The following is a 21,520-nucleotide window of genomic DNA, read 5'->3' on the forward strand; positions in this document are numbered from 1 at the left end:
AGGAGTCAGGCGGCCGAGCCACTCCCGACTGGGCTGAGCAGTGGAAAAAGAGCGGTGGGAACTTGGCTGGTGCTGCCTGGCAGGAGGACGGGCTGGCGGCTTTTTCCGCTCCAGATGTAAATATTCATCACCTCACAGCCCGGGGCTGGCTCTGCGGAGCGGTTCTGTGCGGGAGCATTCCGTGTGCGGTGCCAGCGCACAGACAGACACACAGACAGACACACGGCGGCTGCTCCCGCTGCTGCTGCTGCGGGGAGCGCGGTGCCAGCGCACAGACAGACACACAGACAGACACACGGCGGCTGCTCTCGGTGCTGCTGCTGCGGGGAGCGCGGTGCCAGCGCACAGACAGACACACAGACAGACACACGGCGGCTGCTCCCGCTGCTGCTGCTGCGGGGAGCGCGGTGCCAGCGCACAGACAGACACACAGACAGACACACGGCGGCTGCTCCCGCTGCTGCTGCTGCGGGGAGCGCGGTGCCAGCCACGACAAAACACGCAGACAGACACACGGCGGGCTGCTCTGCGGGGAGCGCGGTGCAGTGCACAACAGACACATGGGGGGTGGCGCGGTGCCAGCGCGCCCGGGGCAGGGGAGCGGCTCCTGGGCATCCCCTCCGCGGGGTCCCGGCACGGCGTGTGGGATAGCGCTCAGGCACCGCCGCCCTCCCTCCGCCGGTGCCGCCGCAGCCCGGTCCCGGTTGGAGAGCGTGGCCCCGGTGGTTTGCGTGCGGCGGGCCCGCCCCGCTCACCTGGCCCGGGCGGGCGGGCGCGGGGGCCGGGCCGGGCCGTGCCGAGGGGCCGGCGCTCGGCCGGCGGGGCCAATCGGCGGCCGGCCCTGTTGCTATGCGCGCCCCTACTCTGCCTCCTTTGTGGAGGATGCCCTGGGCACCCACCCGCCCGCGCCGGCGCTGCGGGGGCTCGCTGCGGGAGCGCCGGGCCGAGCGGAGAAGGTGTGTACGGCAGCGAGCCCCGCGCCTCGGGACGGCCCGGCCCGGCCCGGCTCGGCTCGGCCCGGGGTGCCGGGGAGGGGGCCGGGCGGAGCGGCGGGGGGAGGCTGGAAGGCCGGTGGCACCGGTCCGGACAGGCTGCAAGGCGTGAAACAAGTTCAAGCTGCGTAACTCAGGGCAGTCGGCAGCTGTTGTGGTGTTAGTCTGAGAAAGGTGCTTCGAAACCCACCTATGCTCAAGTGTAGCAAAGTTTGCCTCTCCGGCTGAGTCTGTAAACAGTTCCTTTAGAAACCCAAACCAGACATTCTTCCTTTCCTTCCTATGAAAGGCTGAATTTCTGTGAGTTGGGGGTTGGCTTTTCGTTTTCCTTTTTTAACGTTCCCTTAAAGGAAAGTAATGGACAGCCTAAAAATTAACTCGGTTAATTCATTAGCTTGTTAGGGCAAGAGTATTAAATGTCCTGGAACAGGAGGGGAGGATTTTTAAGCCTTAAAAGTGAGACGCTAGTTAAGTGTCTGATGTGCTAACAGTTGTAGTTAGTGTAGCCATATGTAACTGTTTGACTCTTCATTGTTATGAGGAAAAAACCAACCTCTTCCCCCTCCCAAAAACACCCTGAAGCTTAACTGAGTTTCTTCTGTGACTTGTTATGTAGGTCAAGTTTCTCTCTCTCCTTTTTTTTTTTCCTCCAGCAGGAGGAAACTATTACAGTATTTTGATTTCTGCTAGAAACAATGCATGAAACATTATTAGCCCTTTGCCACTACTTGTTTGTCTTGGGGCAAATGAAGCTGATGCAAATATGTCAGCTTTGGGGGCAATACAAATATGTATTTTTAATTAGCAGCTTACTGGTTGCTCAACTATATGGTATAAAAAGCTAATTAATATTTTACTGAACTCAGTGCAGACATGAGGATTATCTATTGCTTTTTATGCAAACTTGTTATCTAAAAATGTGAATGTTGCTCTGACCAAGTACTTGCATATATATATATATATATATATATATTCATCCTGTGTCTAGAGCGTGTTGATTTTCCTCTGAAAAGTGCAAGAGCTCTAATTTAAGTGAGCTTGCTGACATTGGATGACCCCCTCCTGGCACGGGAGGAGGAATGATTCCACTAGTGTACTCTTGTGTTTTGTGTGGGAATATTGGCTTTGAATCACTGAAGCACTGCTTTGTAAGTAGTAAGGAATTTTTGAGAGGACAAAGTGAAATTTCATAATTACATAGATTAAATATGTGGGTCTGCCATTTTGCTGTGTGGAAAATTACCATATATTAGGGAAGAGGGAGGCAAACTAGATTCTTGGCTGAAATTCTGTTAAGCCTTTCAGTTTTGACCCTGTGTAATGTTTTATTATTTGGAGTACCAGAAAACTATTAGAGCTTAATAACATGACTTACAGCACAGAAACTTGTAAATAGCTGAATTGTGCTGTGTGACACAGTTCAATTCTCAAACTATCAAAAAAGTTCTTTTGTTTTATTCATTCAAAATTCCATAGTAGGCTCTGGTGTCCATTTTAAATTGCAGTCTTTTACACAGCTTGAGAGTTGTAATGTCCTCATTTATCCTCTCAAATAAAATTTAAAAACAATTTTATGGCCCTGGCCACTCTCCCAGATTTTTTTTTAGATGGGAAGCATATATTGTCTCTTTTGTAACTTTTTTACTTTTGCAGGTTACTGTTTAACCACTTAAGGGCAGGCGTTGTAGGTGAAGGTTAATAGCATTGGAAAAATGACCCGAGGAGCTTCATGCTGCTCCACCATCATCAATTTCATCTCTCAGAGCATTTCTCAGGAAGAAGTACAGTCTGCGCCTTTGGTCTGCTAGTCTTATGCTTCTCCCTCCACCCCACCCTCTCATTTATTTGGGCTGCAAATACTGAAGCCTACTGAAGCTGGAGGTAGCCTTACTAGCTAGGAGGAGGATTTTGGGTGGTCAGACATGTTCTGACAAAGTTCCACAAGATAAATTACCCACCACTTAGATGACAATGAATGGTTTGTAACATCAAAGTTTTGGGAGATCAAGTAGCACAAAGAGAAGATGAATACAAAAAATAAGCTACAGTAGAAGAGGTCAGATGTTATGAAAATAGTTTGCTCTGGGCTTTTTGTTTTGTCTTTTTCTGTATTTCAGATAAAATAATGGAATTCTTAATCTGCATTCCTCACCTGAGGACACTTCCTAACAAGTCCTGTGCTTTTTCTCCTGTGTGCTTTTTTAATTAGCCTGATAGTTAGTTCTGTTCTAGCAGCAGAGCTGCAGAAGTGTTCAGCTTGTAGGTGTGATTTCTAACTGACATGATGTTGTAATAAAGTTATAGGAATATCAGCTCCTACTTAACCTGCATACTATAATGTTTAATGTCTTGTCCACTAAAATAAAATTATTGAATTCTTGAGTGTTTCTATCTCTTCTCCCTGTTAATGCTCTTTACAAGCTTTATTATTATCAGTGCATTTGCACTCTTGGGTTTGTTTCTCATTTTCTTGTTTTTCAGTTATTTTGGGGAAAAAAAAATTGCAGCTCGGTGGCATTATGGGTGCCTTCCATGTAGGCAGAAAATGTGCTTAATAGTTCTTCCCCAGGACAGTATTTATCTTGAGCTTAGTTATGCCATTAGTGTTGACATTCTTGTTGGAGTTGAAGCAAGCCTCTCGAGTTGATATGGTCTGATAGTCAGAAAGCTGCCCTGGGTGTATTTCTCCAAGCCTTCACATGTGAAGTCAAAAATGTCTGTAATGGAGAATTTTCCTGAACATGCTAAGAGGAAAATCTTTTCAGGCACTTCTAGACTGTTCAGTTGCATCATTCTCTTTTGAACCAGAAGTAATGACACTGGGTTCTTGTTCTGGATCTCTAAACCCTTGTATTATATCAGATCTGTCCTGTGCATGTGTGGTTGTATCTACCCAATCTCTCATTTTTTCAGTCTGAGAAGGCATCTCAGCCTGTGCTGTCTCTGAGCCATGTTCTGCTGCTCTGAAATTATTTGTGCATATGACAGGCTGCTGGTCTGCTTGTCATCATGAAAGACAGACCAGCCTGGAAAATAGTCTTGTTATTGGGATGTGTGACTTAGTCTTCTGATGCCCTGCAACTCTCTGTATTCCACATAAGTATTTTTCAGAATTTTCTTCCACTTTATAATTTTGGAGGATTGAGTTTTGCTGGCTGTACCTGTGAACAGAGTGCCCTTAGCATATGTTAGGGTGTTAAATGACTGAAACAAGGACTTCCTGCTTCCTGCTGAAGGCCTTTTCCTTGCCCCTAATAGTACTGGGTTTTAGGTTTCTGGGTATTTTTGGGGGGTTTTTTGGTGGTTTGTTTGTTTTTTGTGGGGTTTTTTTTGTTTGTTTTGTTTTGTTTTGTTTTTTTTGTGAAGTAGTTTTAGGAACAGTGAGATGCATTGTTCCCTTTTGTCACTGTACAGCCTCCCACTTTCTTTTTGAGGGTGTGATGAGTGAGGAGCAACAAGACTGGCCTGCTTTCCTAGAATGAGATGCAGAGTCTCATTTTTCTTTAGGTTATGCAGATTTAAATGAAGATAGCAGAGTAAAGATAAGGTAAAATGCTTTTAACTCCAAAATTCTAAGCTTGGAAATGAATAATTAAGTTTTGTTCTCTTCATGTATGCAGCAAGTAGACAAACATATTTCAGATTCTCTCAGAGGATAAAAGGCAGTATTTACTTGTTAGCAACACATGGTTGAATCAATGCTATTCATCCTCTGAAATAAAACTACAAAACTTTTATTTTGCTATATCAAGAAGTTGGGCTAAAGAAGATTGAGGGATGCTGTGGAACTTGGGGAAGATAATGTAGAGTGGAGTGTACTTAAATGGCAGGGATATAGCCTCTCTTGGAGTTCAGCCACATCATCTACTGTCTGATGAAATTCTTTTCAAATTGCTGTCTAACAATAAAGCTGCTGCTTCTAGAGGTTGGTGTCTGCATAAGTGTTTGCTTTTTCCTTGGTGAGAAAGGAGAATATTGGCCAACTTGAAGTAATGGTGGTCATCCTACCTGAAAGATAACCGAGCCCTCAGATGAATTTTCTTTAATTAGGAGATTTTCCAAAGGGCTGAAGGTGGGGAGACTTAAATAGCAAGCACCAGTGCTAACAAGCAAGACTGTTGTTAAATAGTTAATAACAGATGGCTGAACTTCTGATGCAAATGATGAGACAGAACAAGAGGAGTTCTCTACATCCTGACCCAGCAACTCCTCACTACTGCCATGGCAACTAACACGTTTTACTCTCCAGTTTTAGCAAAGTTTATGAAACTCAAGATAACTTGTTGGTTTTATGACTTTAAAACAAATTTTAAAAGGCAAAGCAAACCAGCTGGAGAAGGAGAAAACATAAACGAAGAAAAAGTGGATATGAATTCCTAGAGGCCTTGTGTATTGGAGTTCCTGTAACATCTTTCCAAAAGATGTCTGAAGTACTGTATACTTTAAAATGCCTGGCAGTTAAAACATCAGTTTAAATGCAGAAGTTTATAATCTGAGCAGATCTCTCCGAATCCTTTCCATTTAACTAAACATGAAAATTGCCTCATGCAGCTTGAATGGCATCACAAAGAGGAAAGGGAGCAGGAGGTAGGAAGCTCTCTGCATTTGGCTTGGGCATGGTAGAGGTGAGGTGGCTGTGGTGGGGTGGATGTGACTTCTCTGACTCTCACTGGCCTTGGGCTGTGTGAGCAGGATGCTGGAAGTGCCCCAAGTGCTCTCTTATTTTTATGGTGAGGTTACTCTATGGGTGCTGTACCTACTGTAGTTAAATTCAAACCAGAAGTGTCAATATCTCTTTTTAGGGTAAGACATCTGAAGGACTGTTGTTATAGACTAAACTTCATGGCACTGAAAGTACTGGAGGGTGGAGTTTCATTTGGGAAGTCAGGAACAAGAGCTGTGTATATAACTGAGTCCAGGTCACTTCTCATACAGCATAAAAAAACTGTTGTCTCTTTTATCAGTGCTGTTAAGAACATGTAGATTCCTCAGCTTTTGCTGTGTTTGTGAGGTACATCTATGCTTGTGGGTCTTGACTACAGCAGTGGCTTCTTTACAGAGTGAAGGGAGTGCTTCATGTAGTTGTGTACCAAGCCTCTATATTCTCAGGCTGTGTTTCCTCACTGTTTTGTGTTGCTGTGTCAGATGGATCAAGGACTTCTTCATCCTCCAGGTGTGTAACTCAGTCATAAGAGGACTTACAGAGAAGGGAAGCAAATTCATGGAGTTATTTCTTGAAGATTATTATTTGTTATCTGTGCTACAAATTAAGACTCCCACTTGGGTATCTGTGCTTTACTGAGTACTATACAAGCATGGAACAAAAGACTGTCCTCACCTCAGACCTTATGCAAGTATCAAACGCTAAATCAATGGCTTCCAACAGAGGGCTGTATGGAGACAAAGGGATAATACTGATGGAGACAGATAAACTGTGCTCCCACAGGCTAACAAGCCTTTATCACCGTAATGGAGAAGCTGCAAAGCAGAGTCATTTTAATCAAGAGTGTAGAACAACACAGGGGGAGTGAGGACTGGTGATTAAAGTAATCACAGGCCAGTTTACTGCAGTAGTGAGTGGGTGACAACAGGAATGCTGGTAAGCTATGGAGGATCTTGAAAGGAGAAGGAAAAAAAGGTAATTTTCTTGTTATGAAAGATGATGTTTTAAGAGACAGGAAGAAAAAGAACAGGAAAATACGGTTTCCTGTTTAGGCACCGACCAGAGGTGCCTTACAAGGCTGGATGGTGGTGAGGCATAACCTTGTGTGTGCCTTTTTCACACAGATTCCATGAGAAATCCTGCGGGCAGTGCTGCCTCTTCCCTGGGCAGGCAGATAAGGCAGTGCCATCTGCTCGCTGGTGGCATTCACGTGGGCTGTGCCCAGCCCAGAGGTCCCCACTGGCAGGGCGTGCTTCCAGCTTGGACTGTGAGGAATTTATCTCTGAGGAAAATCTTTGGATGTCAGACAAGCATTTTTCCATACTCGAGAGGAAAACCGGCTCATGCTAAAAGCAATTCTCTGAATGCTGTTTCCTAGGGATTCAGCCCAGCAAGGAGGGTGTAGTGAACCCAGTTTGCATGTTTTTCTGGGGATAAAGAGGGCAGGTTGCTTGTCTGGGTTCCCATGCCAGATTCTGATGCTTTCAGAACTTTCTTCAGCCACTAATTCAGATGGTAAGAATAAAATGTTCCGTGCTAAAAATCTCTCAGATGTGTTTTTTATTAGTTCTTGAAGATAAGTGATTGCAAAAAACCAGCTGTTTACAGTAATAGCCAATGTAATCAGATACTTCTAAATGGAAACTTTAAGTCTTTCTGACTACTCTTCTGTGCTTGCTGTTTTCTTATCTCTTAGAAAAAATCCTCTTCCTCCAACAAAATCATGCATTGTTGTCCCTTGATAATAACAAAATTTATTTTCTTTATTGATTTCTAGTAGAAAATCTCTGTATAATGGTTTTGCTAATGGGAGGGTTGACAAAATAAGTTATGGGTATCAGGCACTTGGATTCTGGAATGTTTGTGAAGGGCTTTTGTTTTTTTTACCTGATGCTTAACTTGAGCATTCACAATAATTTATTAGATCTATTAAACCTGACAAGTGGGCAAATCCTTAATGTTGCCTGAACTGTGTTAGTAGCTGAAGTGAAGCTTTTGGCATATCTGAGCTGAATTCATCTTGGAGCAATTTTTCCTGAAAGAAAGTAACTTTGGTATTTTCTGATTGAAGTTGCATTGGATATTTACTTTGGGCATTAATACTTTTTCTGCTGCTCCAAAACTCAGCTTTCTGGGCTTTTTCCCCTACTGTTTACTTTTAATTAAATATATTGTTGTGAATTATCAAGGAAGGAACTAAAGTAAGGTTTTATTTGTTTGTCTGTTTTTTCCCATGTCAATTTGTTTTACCCAGATACAAAAGAGGCTGGGGAGGGCCTTGAGCTTTGACTGGATAAAAACTGTTATTCTTCATGTGCTGCTCGGGTTTACTATTTTTAGTGTAGTGTTTTGTTTTTCCTAATAATTTATTACTCTGTCCCTTGACTCACGGGTCACCTGATTTCAGAGCACGCGAGCAGGCTTTGGATCCTTTCCTCTTGTATAAGCTGATAGTTTATCTCGAGGAGCAGGATGCTGCTGCTGCTGGGGAGATTGGCCTGGAAGTGGCCGTGGAGGGGTGAGCCCTGTCCCTGTGGTTCTCTGGAAAGAAAGTTCCAAGAATCCTCAGTACAGGGTGTGACAAACACACGTGCAGCCAATGAGCTCCAGCCCAGTGCGTGACTCCAGGTCAGCGCCGTGCAGGGACACTCTGCCTGCTGCCCTCCCCGTGCAGGGACACTCTGCCTGCTGCCCTCCCCGTGCAGGGACACTCTGCCTGCTGTCCCCACCGTGCAGGGACACTCTGCCTGCTGCCCTCCCCGTGCAGGGACACTCTGCCTGCTGTCCTCCCCGTGCAGGGGCACTCTGCCTGCTGTCCCCACCGTGCAGGGACACTCTGCCTGCTGCCCTCCCCGTGCAGGGGCACTCTGCCTGCTGTCCTCCCCGTGCAGGGACACTCTGCCTGCTGTCCCCCACCGTGCAGGGACACTCTGCCTGCTGTCCCCACCATCCCTGCCTCGCTCCATGCCAGCAGCAGCCTGAGCGAGCTCTTCCCCTTGAAGGGAGAATTGTTTCCAGCAGATACATGGTGAATACACCACTATTATCCCCGCTCCAGCAGTGTTAATTTTGGCACTTGGTACGAGTGTCTTGCGTCTGGGATTGTCAGAAGCTTGTTTTGTTCTGTGAGGTGCCCGGTGGCTGGATGGCTCTGGTAGCCTTCAAACCTGCAGTGCAAGCCTGGAAGGATGCTTGAATGAAGGGGAGAGGGAAAGCAGACATTTAAATTTTGTAAGCAAACAAGTATGCTGTTTGAAATTTCACTGTTCAAGCGGGCCCAGTTTTTAAAAAGGTACTTTCCAAGGTCTGGTGCTCTAGAGTTTTCATTAGTCTGATTGGTTTTGTTTTTAATTTTTTAATCTTAAGGTCAGTCTGATCTGTAACAAGATAAATGTACTCAGCTAGATCCTGTCAAGTCTTCAAATTGCAAGAGAAAGAAAAGCAAGAGAAAGAAAAACTGTGTACATCAAGCAATTCAGTACTTGCCCAGATGAAATACATCTAGACATGTACAATGAATATTTTGATGATTTGTATTGAACTACAAGTTCATTACTGTCCAAGCAGTTGCAGATTTTTAATTCCTGGCCCATGAGGTCTTTTCAGCCCCATGGAAAACTACACAGACTGTCATATTCTCTAGAATTTAAAAATAACACCAATTAACCTTCATTTATCTGGATCGGGGCCATTGGCTGACCTAGGTAACAGTGCTGGCATTCATTCATAACTTTATGGTTTTTACAGGTTCCTCTAAGACAACAGGATATTTGAAATTGAGTGTTATCCATCCTTGAGGGAGAGGGGATGCTTTTTCCATGGGGGCAGGGTTTATTGCTGCACTGGTGACTTATTAATAGGTGCTGATAGCACCTATTTTGCACTCTTACCCAATTTGTAATGTAAGTAACAAATCCAAAACTTTTTAAATGTGCTACATGTAAATGACCAAAATTCTTGCCCCTGAAGAAATCACATACTAACCACGCATGGGAGAGTTGTTTGTCTGGTTTTATTTTTTTTAGTGGTCTTTAATACAGTAGACTCACCAAAAGTTAGATTAGGTGTTTTGTTTTTTTTTTTTAACATGTAGACTTCTGCCCACCCTGTCCCACAGTCTTCTCTGGTTTGTTTTTGTGTGGGGTTTTTGTAACCACAGTAAAGCTGAGAAATTGCAATATCTATTAAAAATAGATACTGATAGGTATCTTTTGAAGAGATTTTCAGCATACAAGAGCTTTGTCAGTAGCCTGGTTTTCAAAAACCATCAGTCAGGCCCATTGGCACCTGACCACAGTGTGAAGATGAGTGTTTGAGTATTGGTTGTTGAAAGTTTTCTGAGTGTGTGGAAGGCTGAGTGTTTTGGTGCTTATGAAACCTCACTTGCCTAGACAACAATATTGTGTTGAAGGCTGAATGCTCAGTGAAAGGTTTCCATGAAGTGTGATCCCGTCAGTCAACATGGTACTTTCACCAGGGGCTTTCCCTGACTCCAGCAGCTGTGGCATGCCTGCTGATTCCACCCAAAAGTGAGTCAGAGCTCTCACACAGCACTTTCCAATCTCTGGTTTGTTTTCCAACAAGTCCAACTATGGTCTGAAGCAAAGGGCACATGATGTAACAGTTCTTTTCCTTGCAATGGTTTTAGGGAAGAAGAACTTGTGCCTGGTGGGTGTAAACCAGAGTGGAACCTGTGCACACACAGAGTAGAGATGGCTTTTCCCAGCGAGATTTTTGTGTTCCTATTGCAGTTTTGTCAGGCACTAAATGACTCTTCCAAATAATTTACTCAAAAGCCTTTTGAAAGCTGAAAGCTACTTTATATTTCTCCTCAGAAAAGAAGTGTTATTTTATCTATATTAATAGAAAAAGAAGCACAAGAACACTTGAAAGTATATTGCCAAAGTTTCTAAGTACAATACTTAGTATTTAAGATGATGAGATAAAGCATGAAATACCCCAAACAGAAAAAATGTTGGTGTCAGTGGGGAAATTTTAGAAACCAGTATATTTGGCAAGGATAACACTTCATCCCTGTAAATGCTGAGCCCAAAGATGCTTGTGTCTGTTGTGAAGATACATTACAGAGGAATAAACTGAGTGACTCTTCAGCAAAAATCTGGTCAGCAAAAGGTGCAAACGTCTAGTCTTTTAAGTGCAGCTCTCATAGGCACTGGAATACCTACTGCAGGACTTTTTAAAAGGTCTGTGTTGTTTTCCAGTAACATCTGGAAGTGATTTATTATCACAAATTACTGCTGTCCATCTCTAAACCAATCTCTGTATAAAACAGTACAGAAGTCTGCAAGTAGTTGAATCTTTGTCAGGCTGGATTGTTAAACAAATTAAAATTGAAACTTATGTGTGTCATCCTGTATTGTATTGTGTGTAGGGCCTGAAATAAAATTTCTGGCACACACTTTTATTTATGTACTATAAAAATGCTGTCACAGCTGGAATTTAATGCAGAGCTGCTATCAACCTGTTTAATGGGAAGGATGTCTTGGCCTGAGAGTTAGACTTCCCAATACTCAATTGTAACTGTCACATGGATGATGTGCCTTCAGGAGGTGAGGATTAGCTAAATAGATGTGCTTTTTCATTGTTAACACACACTGGGTTTCATTTGAAAAGAAAGCAGCAGCTATGGAGTCACTGCAGAATGATATTTACAGCTAAGGTGAAATAGAGTAAGCTGATGAAAGCCTTCAGCCCGTGTGTCTTCTGCCATGTTGTCGGGATCTCTAGCTGGTCAGAGTGACCCCGAGAAAAGTTCGAAAGTCTCTTTTCCCAGCCCGGCGCTTGAAGAAGGAGTCAGGGCTCTTCATTTCTCGGTCTCAAGGTTGTTTATTTTATCTTATCTATAAAAAATTTTCTCCTGCCCTGCCGAGGTCAGCTCAGCAAGACAGTTCCAGGCACTCTCCGCCCACCCCAAAGGCTGCGTCGTCTTTTGTACTACAAATTACGTATATCATATTTACTTTTACCTTCCAATACCTATCACCCATGCTAGACAGTGCACCTCTATTCTAAACCAATCCCCAAGTGCCAACATCACAGCAGAAGATGGAGGCCAAGAAGAAGAAGGAGAAAGGCTGGACACACCCAGTTCCCTCCATCTTGCCTCCTGAACCCCCATACCAAAAAACCCAAAATCTTCTTTTCTAGCCCGTGATAATTTCACTATTATTCTACCTAAACTGTTGTGGCTTGCTGATCTTCATATAAGGTTGGTAATTTGCTCCATGGGTCATAATCAAAACCACAGGTGTCTTGGGCTCTGTGACAGGATCTCTGAGACCCCTAACAGGGGTCCTGGTGTCCTGGACAGCCAGAGGTGTGTCCTGGGTCCTGACACCATGTGGCTGCTGCTGAGCTCCTTCTACAGTTAATGAGCAGCCATAATGAAGGTGGTCACCTTTCCCATCTCCAAAGTTCCCTTGGCTGGGAAAGCCTTGATGAAAGTCATCAATACCAGTGAGGGAAGCGTGGAAACCAATTATATACATAGAAACTTTGTATTGGAAAATCTGTGTTTTAGTGTAAAAAATGCTCAGTTATTTGCCAAGGAAACACCTCAAGAAGAGATTCTCACATACTGTGTAAGCTGAAGTGTGCTCTGCTTTCTGTTCTAGGGTGACACATGGCTCCTCCAGCTGCCCAAACTGAGCATTTGGATGGGTTTTGCATTGTGTACCAGTACCTGTGAAGTTAGCCTAGGTCTGACCTCCACATTGCCCTTGCTACCCCCTGGGACTAGGGTGGAATTTAGAACAGAAATTTGTTTCCAATATAATCCTGCAAAGTTTCTGTCAGCATCTTTACCAGGGTAGAAATCACTGCATTGGTGGTGAGTGAAGTCCAGATAGAAACCTTCTATTCCCTTCCAGTTGCCTCCAAGTGTCTATTCTATACTCAGCACCACACACTAATTCTAAAAGAGCTGTTTTCTCCTAATTATTTTCTTTTAGACATGAACAGAAATACCTGTCAGAAATCCTTTTGCTTTGTTGGGATTTAAATTTTTGTTTTGTTCAGATAGGTGCATTGTGTCATGCAGTCTGTTTTAACACTTGCTAGCTTAGGCAGAGCACCAGCTAAACAAGGGAAAAATGTAAAAAGCTAGAGATGAATTAATGGAAATTGCTTGGTCTGATCCTTTTAGGCATTTTTGTTCCGTTATAGTATAACTTCAGTTTTTTTGTGTAGTCACATTTAATGTAATCACGATGTAGGAAATAGTAATATAAAGGAAAACAGAAATTGATGTGCTCTTAAGGGCATTTGCTAAGCCAAGTCCTCTTTGCTTTCAGGACCTGTCCAGTTGCAGCATGTTGGTACAAAGTGGCACCTTTAGGGATCAGCAAAAAGAAAATGCTCTCTTCCCACATCTGGCTTATTTTTAAACTGCTGACCATTGTAGCACTGATAATCTTACAGCTTTACACTCATATTTCAGTACTTATTTACTCACATCAGGATAGAGTGGGACAGTTGTATTTTACATTATACATGTTCTCTTGCAACTTTTGGTGAACTGACGTTTGAAATAAGCCTCAAAGTTCATATTTTCAGGTATTGCTTTCCTTCTGCTAAATAGAGATGTTGAAATTCTAATGATTGACCTACTTTACAATTTGTGATTTCATTGTGGAGCAAAAAATTATTCAGCTGATACCATTTTTTCTTATTCCTTTACTTGTCCACTTAAGGGAATACAAATCCAGTTTCCCTGATCAAAATGCAAATATTGTATGTAGAATCTGGTTTAATGCCAAAAAATCAAAAGAAGCACATTAAACTGTTGTTGCTTAGATAAAAATAGAAGCTACAGTTGGACGGAGAGAAGTGACTCAGTAAGCAGCATGGTGATGGCAAAATAGGATGTCAGCCAAAATGCAGGAAGCAAGATGGGAACACCCAGATCAGTTTAACAGTCTGCCTTTTACACTCCCAGAGAGCAGTTTCTGAGATGACTGCAAGAAACTTAAGCTTTAAATGGATTTTATATCTGTATTTATTAAGCTGTTTGAACTTGAAAAAGTTTTAGTAAAATGTGAATTGTACTTTTTTTTCCCCCCAGCCCAGTTTTAAAACCAGTCTCTCTATTTACAGTAAAGCTGCCTTGAGATTAGCCCTGGGTGCTGTGAGAGGCATCCAGCAGGAACGTGCAGGAGATGAGCAGTGATACACACACACCCAGGGAATTAATGCTGCACTGCACTCTGCACTGCAGCTCATGGCACTGATTGATTCTTACTGCTCTGCAACTCTGCAATAACTTCATCAGCTCCACAATAGCTGTCTTGAGTTTTAAAAATCCCCCCTAACTTACAAGATAGTGTGCTTTGGTTGGTTTTTCTGATTAGAAACTGGCATAACAACACACAAGCAGGTGGATTTCTTCCTGCTTTATGTGAAACTAAGTAGGACCAGAGCTTTTGGTTGCTTATACTGTTATTTTATTTGAATAGCAGGTATGCATCAGTTCTAATATAAATTCCTATGCTGCCATTTTCTGCCTACAGCTGAACTGCTTTGATAACCCAGGTATCAAAACCACCAGGTAGTGGTTCAGTTTGGCACCCTGGAAAAAGTAAGCAGAGTAACAATAAGATGAATTATGGTGCTGCTCTCCTCATGTTTTCACAATGGCTGTCCCTGAGCTCAAAGATCTTGACCCATAAGAATGTAAGACAGTTGGCAATGTGTGTCAATCTGTATAGGATTCTTCCTAAATTAAGCATTTGCTTGAGTTTAAGAAACTAATAGCTTGTTTCTTGAAAAAAGTAGGCCATCTCATAACTTTAACTCTTGATAGCTTAAATTATACCTAAACTCCTAATATTACAAAGCTTTTGAAGCGTGTGACTTCAGATATAATTATGGGTTTGTAATATGCAGACACAACATGACTGCTCATTTAGAGAATCTTGAATTTGGGGGATTCAAGGGCAACTTTCTTTTGAAGTGAAGCACAACATGGAATTAGTTAACCAAAGCATCTGTAGGTGTTTCTAATTCCAGAAGAGAAGCTGTTAGTCAAAGGTTTACATTGTGTTTCATTTCCTTTACAGTAGTTTCTTGAATCCCTGCCTTACTCTTAAAATGTGGAAGTACCTTTAACCTGTTTCTTGGAATGGCAAGATATAAAACTTATTCAGAGTTGATTGATTTGCAGGAAGGGCTTTTGCTGTATTTTTTTTCAATGCAGGGCACTGCCCTTGCTGGGAGGTGATGGGTTCTGAGTTCTGACAGTGCAGCCACTTCTCCTCCAGTGTACCTGACTCTCCTGCCATGGGAGCCTTGGACTGAAGTGTCTCCTTAGGGACTGCCTGTACTGAGAGCACAACAAAGAAATCCAAATATTTAAGCCATGCCTTTAGTCTTTGAGAAAGGAAGGAGAGAGCAGATGTGGGCAGCCATGCCACAGTGCCCACTGGGCAGGGCAGGAGCAGGGCTTGATCAGCTGGGCATCCCAACAGGCTACACCATGCACTCCATTTTTCTTAAGTATTTTGCTTACTGGGGTTCAACTTTCTGAGTAAAATAGGAATGTGATTACTTTTTATCAGTGGCCTTCAAAATCCATTATGGGTGCCTAAAGATTTTCCAGGAAAGGTCTGGGCTGTTACAGAGCATATTCAAGGACAATTATTAGTTGTTTCATTGATGCTCAAAGGAAGTAGCCCTCAATCAGTAAAGGTCAGGATTAAAGGATACTTTCAGTTGAACTAAATTGTCTTCCTTTGAAGAAAGTCTCTTTGCAAAAATGAGCTCTTTTTCTGAGAAGAGGATGAGTTTGGTAGACAGTTGTGGTGAGCAGTGCAGTATGAGAGGTTCTAGGACAATAAAATAAGCATGGACTAGGAGAGACTGTGATTGTATCACAGCCTGGTCATGATGGGAGAGTAGCAGAGGGCAGGAGAGGCTCTGCTGGGGCCCTTTATTGCCTTGCTGTGCCCAGGCAGGACAGGGCAGCAGCTCCCACGTGCATCTGCTGGTGGCACCTGGGACACAATGGGTTACATGATACCAAATGTCTTTGTTTCCTGGCCTAAGCCTAGAAAACAGATTAAATGCTCTTCTAAAACATGTATTTCAGGAAAACATCTTCTGTGATTACTACAGAAAAAGCTGTGATAGGAAAGGGAAGGGAGTTGGTCTGCACAAGCGTGACCTAGTTGGGAAAGGAGTCAGCTAAGCATAACTCAATTAACTGAAGTTTTCAGAGAGTCCTTGGGTTACAGTTAAGTGGATTTGTGAATACCTACTACCACATAACGAACCTTAATTGGTGTTTCAGGATGTGAGCCAATTTCAGTTTTGGGGGGGGGATTGTTGGTTCTTATTCTGTATTCCAGTGCTCGTACACCTGTGTGTAGTGGAGGTAGGAGGACAAGGAAGACTCTTGACATGTGAAGACTCTTTGACATTTCTGGTGAAATGGGCTTTTCTGGTTTTTGAGAAGGTGTAGAAAATCAGTCTTTGTTGAGGTTGATATGTGCATGAGGCAAAGGAAAACAAAGTTTCAGTATTGTATATTCAGTTCTCCAGTATTGTATGCTTTGCTCTATGCACAGTAGCTTCAGTCTAAATTTAAATTTCTCTTTCTTCCTTCTAGAGTAGTCTGACACCTGCTGCTATCTCTTGTGCCCACCTGGTCAATAACCTTTAGTTATAATGTATTGGTTAGAGGGAAGTAGTGCCTTATTAGTTTAATTCTTATTTACTTGTGTCAGCTAACTGGATTTTTTGCTATTTTAAGGAGAATAAACCCAGACAGTGCAGAGATGCATATTTTATGCTATATACTTGGCATGTTGCAGTGCTAGAAATGAAGCAGAACAATAATCATAGTTGTATAGTCAGGTTATAGGATTGAGGCTATTCTATACACAATATATGATGTGTCCTGGGGCTGATTCATACACAAAACCAAACAGTTACACACACACAGTAAGACTTTTTTAACTAAACACTGAGTTTGCTGTTTCTATAAATGTCATTCCACATTGTCCTCAATTACATCAACTTGCATCATCTGTGTCTGTTGTATAGGAACAATTACCAGGCTTCTCAATGGTTATAGGATTTTTTCCTTTATGAAAACCCTTAGAAGTTGCTAAATGGTATATAAATCTAGTGGAGCTAAAAAAAGATATTATGCCACATGAACTTTGTAGGAAAAAATATATTTCTTGATACCTCTTGTTGTTTGTGCTTTAATTTATTTTTTTAAGTCCAGATCAAATAACTGGTTGATTCCCTTGCTGACATGATTTTAAAGTACTGGCCATGTCTTTATAATGCTGCAGCATTTCCTAGTTCAACACAGGCTTTTTAGTGATGCCATTTTTATTTTGAAACAACGTGGTGTTTTTGTAACTGCAGCCAATATAACTATATAAATATGTCTCTTTAGCTAGTTGGGCCTTCTCTTCCATTTTTAAGGCAAGAAACTAGTTGCTTCTGAAATAATAGGTCTGATACAGGAGCACAGGCAATATTTGTAAATTGAACTTGGAAGTGAGCTTTTTCTGTTTACATAAATCAATACTGTGTATGTAATCTGATTCTTGAGTGATGATTATTTCAGAATATGTACCTGGCTTTATTCACTAGATCTTGCTTATTTACTATTCACTGGATCTTTCATCTGAACATCTTAAACTGTCTATGCCTTGTAGTGACCTGTGACAGCTCTGTGAAGGCACTGAGCATTTTAGGTAGGCAATATAGGATTTGGTATTAGAGGCTTTTTAATGCAAAAAAAGGGATTTTTTTTTTTTGCCTAAATCTAGCTGCTCAGCAGAAGCACTCAGGCCATAGGATTTGTCCATTAATTTGTGTCAAGTCCAAAAGATTATGATAACATATGGGTTATCTTCTTAAAAAGAGAGCTAAATAATAAAAAGTCTACTGGTAAGCTGCTAATGGTAATTGAAGGGCATGTCTGTATTACTGGTACTTGTCACTTAAAATTCTCTAGTATACATTTTCAGGTATCACATTTTACTGTGCACATGCTGATCTTGATCAGACTCTCTTTACAGTTTTAATTAGAAATAATACGGTTTTTATGTATTTTAACTAAAAACAATTCTTCTTGCAGATTTTTGTTGGGGTGAATTAGTTTTGTTTAGTCTGCTAAGCATGAGACAATTCTTGTTTAAATTCATTTCACTCCTGTTGAAAACTTTCTAGATTTTTGAACTTCTATGTCAGAGTATGCAAAATACTCCAGTAGTGATCCTTCCTGCTGTGACTTTCTTGAAATTACCATGGCCTTTGGACATATAAAGATGAACTTAGCAGCAAGATAATGATGCATTTTTTTTTTTTTTGTCTGTTGTATATCCAAATCCTTTTCAGAGTCTTCCCAAATTCCATTTTCCTATTCCCAGGTATGACTTGCCTATTGTTTACCAGACTTCCAGCTGAAAAAAAAAAGTGCAGGTGCCTAATTTTGTAGGTGACTCATATCACTACCTCAGAGGCTTGTCTTCTCTGTTATTTACCATTCCTTTAATCTTTCATGCACCCTTTATTAGATATTTCTTGCCATCCATCAGGTGAATGACCATTTTAACTTATGCCAGATGAATTAATGTATTGTTCACATGCCATATGGGGTCCTCCAGGGTAATTCCTCTGTCCTCTGGCTCTTCTTCAGCAGTGGGCTGACTTCTCTTACTTACCTTGTGTAGATCCCTTCAAATAGTCTGTAAGCCCTGGGGTCCATGGTGTACAAGCCTGGGCTAGGCAAATATGTACATGCAAAAGCTAGTTGTACACACTTCGTGATTTGCATATGCAGATAATTGCACGTTTAATTGGAGCTTTTGTTTCATGCATCCATTCTTGTGTGCATCTCTCAAGTCTGCCAGTGCAGTGTTTGCCAAATGCTCTGCCATTAGGGAACCAAGACAAAAAAGTCTTCTGAAAGGTGTTTGATGCATGATAATTGAAACGTGAATAGAAATTAACTCGCTCCCTGTGGCAGTTTTGGTGGATGACATAGGACATTTAAGCTAAAATTGTGAAGATGTCAGGTGCTTTTGTTCCCCTAAAGCATCAAAATAAAGGTAAAGAACTGCTGGCAGCCCTGCCTCCACCTGCTTTTCTTTGCTGCTCTTAAAATAGGCTTTGAAGGGAATATATTTTAGCTTTCATGGAAATGAGAGTTTTCTGTAACCTCTTCAGTAATTAAATAATTTTGAAACTTGAAGTGTTTTGAAGCAGTGAGGGGAACGACATGATCTGGTTGTACTTAAATCTGTTTGAATGATGGGTGACATCCTCGTGATGAGGGAGGAGGAGGAGAAGGGCGCTCTATAAAACACCATAAAATGGTGCCTCTTAACTCTGCAGGAGCTGTGTGCCAGGGCTCTTCATGAAGAGCAATGCCAGCTGCTGCTTTGTCTACAGAGACTTGTTGAGTTTTCATTCTTTGCACAAGTTTAGACTGACCGTGGTACAAAACAATGAATAGCCTGTATGTTTCTTCAGAGCATTTCCTATGTGTTAGTGGGAACTAAAAATGGACCTCTGAAGTAAGCCTTGCTCTCAGCAGGAGGGACTTGCAATAAAAATCTTAAAGAACATTGTGTCCCACTTTTTCCATAATAGAAGTAAATATTTCTTTCTTCTTCTTCTTCAATTTTTAATCTACTTTATGATATATTGTGGCTTCTTATTCCATCTGTCAGATGATAATAATAATGCCAAGTCATACTGCCATTAGACTTCTCCAACAAGAGCCCAGGGAACCTTTTGTCTTCTAGAAAAGCTGTAGAAAAACAAAGTTCTTTGTTTATGGTGACAACATTATGAGATGAGGAAAGTTGTTTTGTGGTGCTGGAGTTGGGGGGGGGGGGTGGGTTTTGTGGGATGTACAGCCAGTCTGACACAAAGATCCATTTCCCATAGCCCACTCTCATTTCAAGTGTAACTGAAACAAACTGCAGAGTCTGCCAACAGTTGTTATCTAGCAAATGTCATTAATTTTTGTCTTTTTGAAATGGCAGATACTTTGGATGAATACTTTGAGTATGAAGCTGAGGAGTTCCTGGTCTCCCTGGCCCTGCTGATCACGGAGGGCCGGACACCAGAGTACTCCATCAAGGGCAGGACAGAGGGCTTTCACTGCCCACCAGCACAGTCGAGTCAGCCACCAACGACTAAGCATGAATGCAGCGACAAACTGGCTCAGGTATGGTGGTGGTACCCATTTCATGTCACAAATCCTTGCTCCTGTGGTTAAAGAACCCCACAGCAGATTCACAGTTCAGCATGAGTAACAATGGCTTTCTGGCAGTCCTTCATTTAAATGAGTATGTAATTCAGTATCCTGCTAATAATAGATCTGTCCTTAAAATGAGAGATCATTAAGCCTTTTATCCTTGAACATGAAGTTCTGCATGACTACCTGAATGCAGTGCCTGCTTGAATCTTTATTATGCAAATGACAAGCACTATACTTAGTATTCTTGGTCTGGGGTTTCTTTTGAGAAAATGTAGGCTGACTTGCCTAACTTTTTGCTTTTCCAGGTGTTCTGGAAAAGTTAGTGATCCAAAAAACACGAGCACATCAAATCTAGCCTGGCTATTTGGGAGTAAGGTTGGAGCATTCAATTTCTCAAGTAAAAGTTCTTAAGTACTGTGGGAATTTAAGTTATATTCATGCAGAAGTTAGCCTGCTCCAAGACACAGAATTTGTAAAGATACTGCTTGAGTCTGTCTACCCAAGAGGGTGCCTTGTGAGAGATAACTGCAAGGTAGCAAAGTGCAGTGGTTGGGGAAATGCATTTTTATGAGCTTTTTAAATTTCCTAAAGAAAGCTGCTCAAATGGCAACTGTAAAGGAGGTGTTAATTATTTTTTCATTTAATAACTCTGGAATCTTATTTCTGATTTGGTGAAACCAAACAGAATTTGACCCTTACCTTTCTTTAGTATATTAGAATGTGCTTTTAAATCACATTTAAATCTGGCTAGTATTTTTATGGCTTATGTATGTTGACATTTTGCTTTCCCTCAGTGTCGTCAGGCCAGACGAACCAGATCTGAGGTTATGCTTCTGTGGAAGAACAATATTCCAATCATGGTAGAAGTGATGCTACTTCCAGACTGTTGCTATAGTGATGAAGGGCCCACCACAGAGGGGAATGATTTAAATGATCCTGCAATCAAACAAGATGCATTGCTGTTAGAAAGGTGGATTTTGGAGCCAGTTCCTCGACAGTAAGTTGGATATGAGGATTAGTTGATAATTGCAAGAATCTTGTCATATTAAAATCCTTAAAATAATCAGTTAGTGGTTTTGAACTGGCTCTTTGCCATGAGGACTGATCTAAGAAAACCACTGTTTGCTAGTGAAATCGAAGCATTTCAATTTTAGTCGTCTTATACTCAAAATTTCTGCAGTGCACATTGTGCAGTGCAGAGTATGAAATGATCCTGGCTGCAAGTGGCAATATGTAACATTTGCTATGTCAAATTTTTTTCATGTGTATAAAAACAAATCAGGCTCTGGAATCTTCAAAACATTTGAGGAGTTTTTGCTTTGCTTGATTAAGCTGTATTTTATTTTCTGGTTGAAGATCTGACAATGTTCTAGTTCTAATAGGTGTCTGAATACTCTTACCAACACTCATGTCTTTGTCTTTAAATGCTTAGGAGTGGCGATCGATTTATTGAAGAGAAGACCCTTTTACTGGCAGTTCGTTCCTTTGTTTTCTTCTCTCAGCTGAGTGCGTGGCTCAGTGTTTCACATGGTGCTGTTCCCCGAAACATCCTGTACAGGTACACCTGCAATGGAAAAAAACTGGTTTGCTGTTTGCAGATTGCTGCAGCTGGTCTTA

At 41.9% G+C, this 21,520-nt stretch overlaps 1 protein-coding gene across 1 annotated transcript in view; it reads left to right on the plus strand.

The window, feature by feature from the left end:
- FAM214A (family with sequence similarity 214 member A) overlaps positions 1-21,520 on the plus strand; it is a 48,089-nt gene that overhangs the window by 11,378 nt on the left and 15,191 nt on the right. The window contains exons 2-4 of the mRNA XM_030955050.1: positions 19,686-19,870; positions 20,698-20,900; positions 21,336-21,461. Of these exons, the coding sequence (XP_030810910.1) occupies positions 19,686-19,870; positions 20,698-20,900; positions 21,336-21,461 (514 nt within the window). The remainder of the gene's footprint in view (positions 1-19,685; positions 19,871-20,697; positions 20,901-21,335; positions 21,462-21,520) is intronic.

The sequence above is a fragment of the Camarhynchus parvulus genome, chromosome 10, assembly GCF_901933205.1.
Source record: "Camarhynchus parvulus chromosome 10, STF_HiC, whole genome shotgun sequence".
In the NCBI taxonomy this organism is placed as follows: Eukaryota; Metazoa; Chordata; class Aves; order Passeriformes; family Thraupidae; genus Camarhynchus; species Camarhynchus parvulus.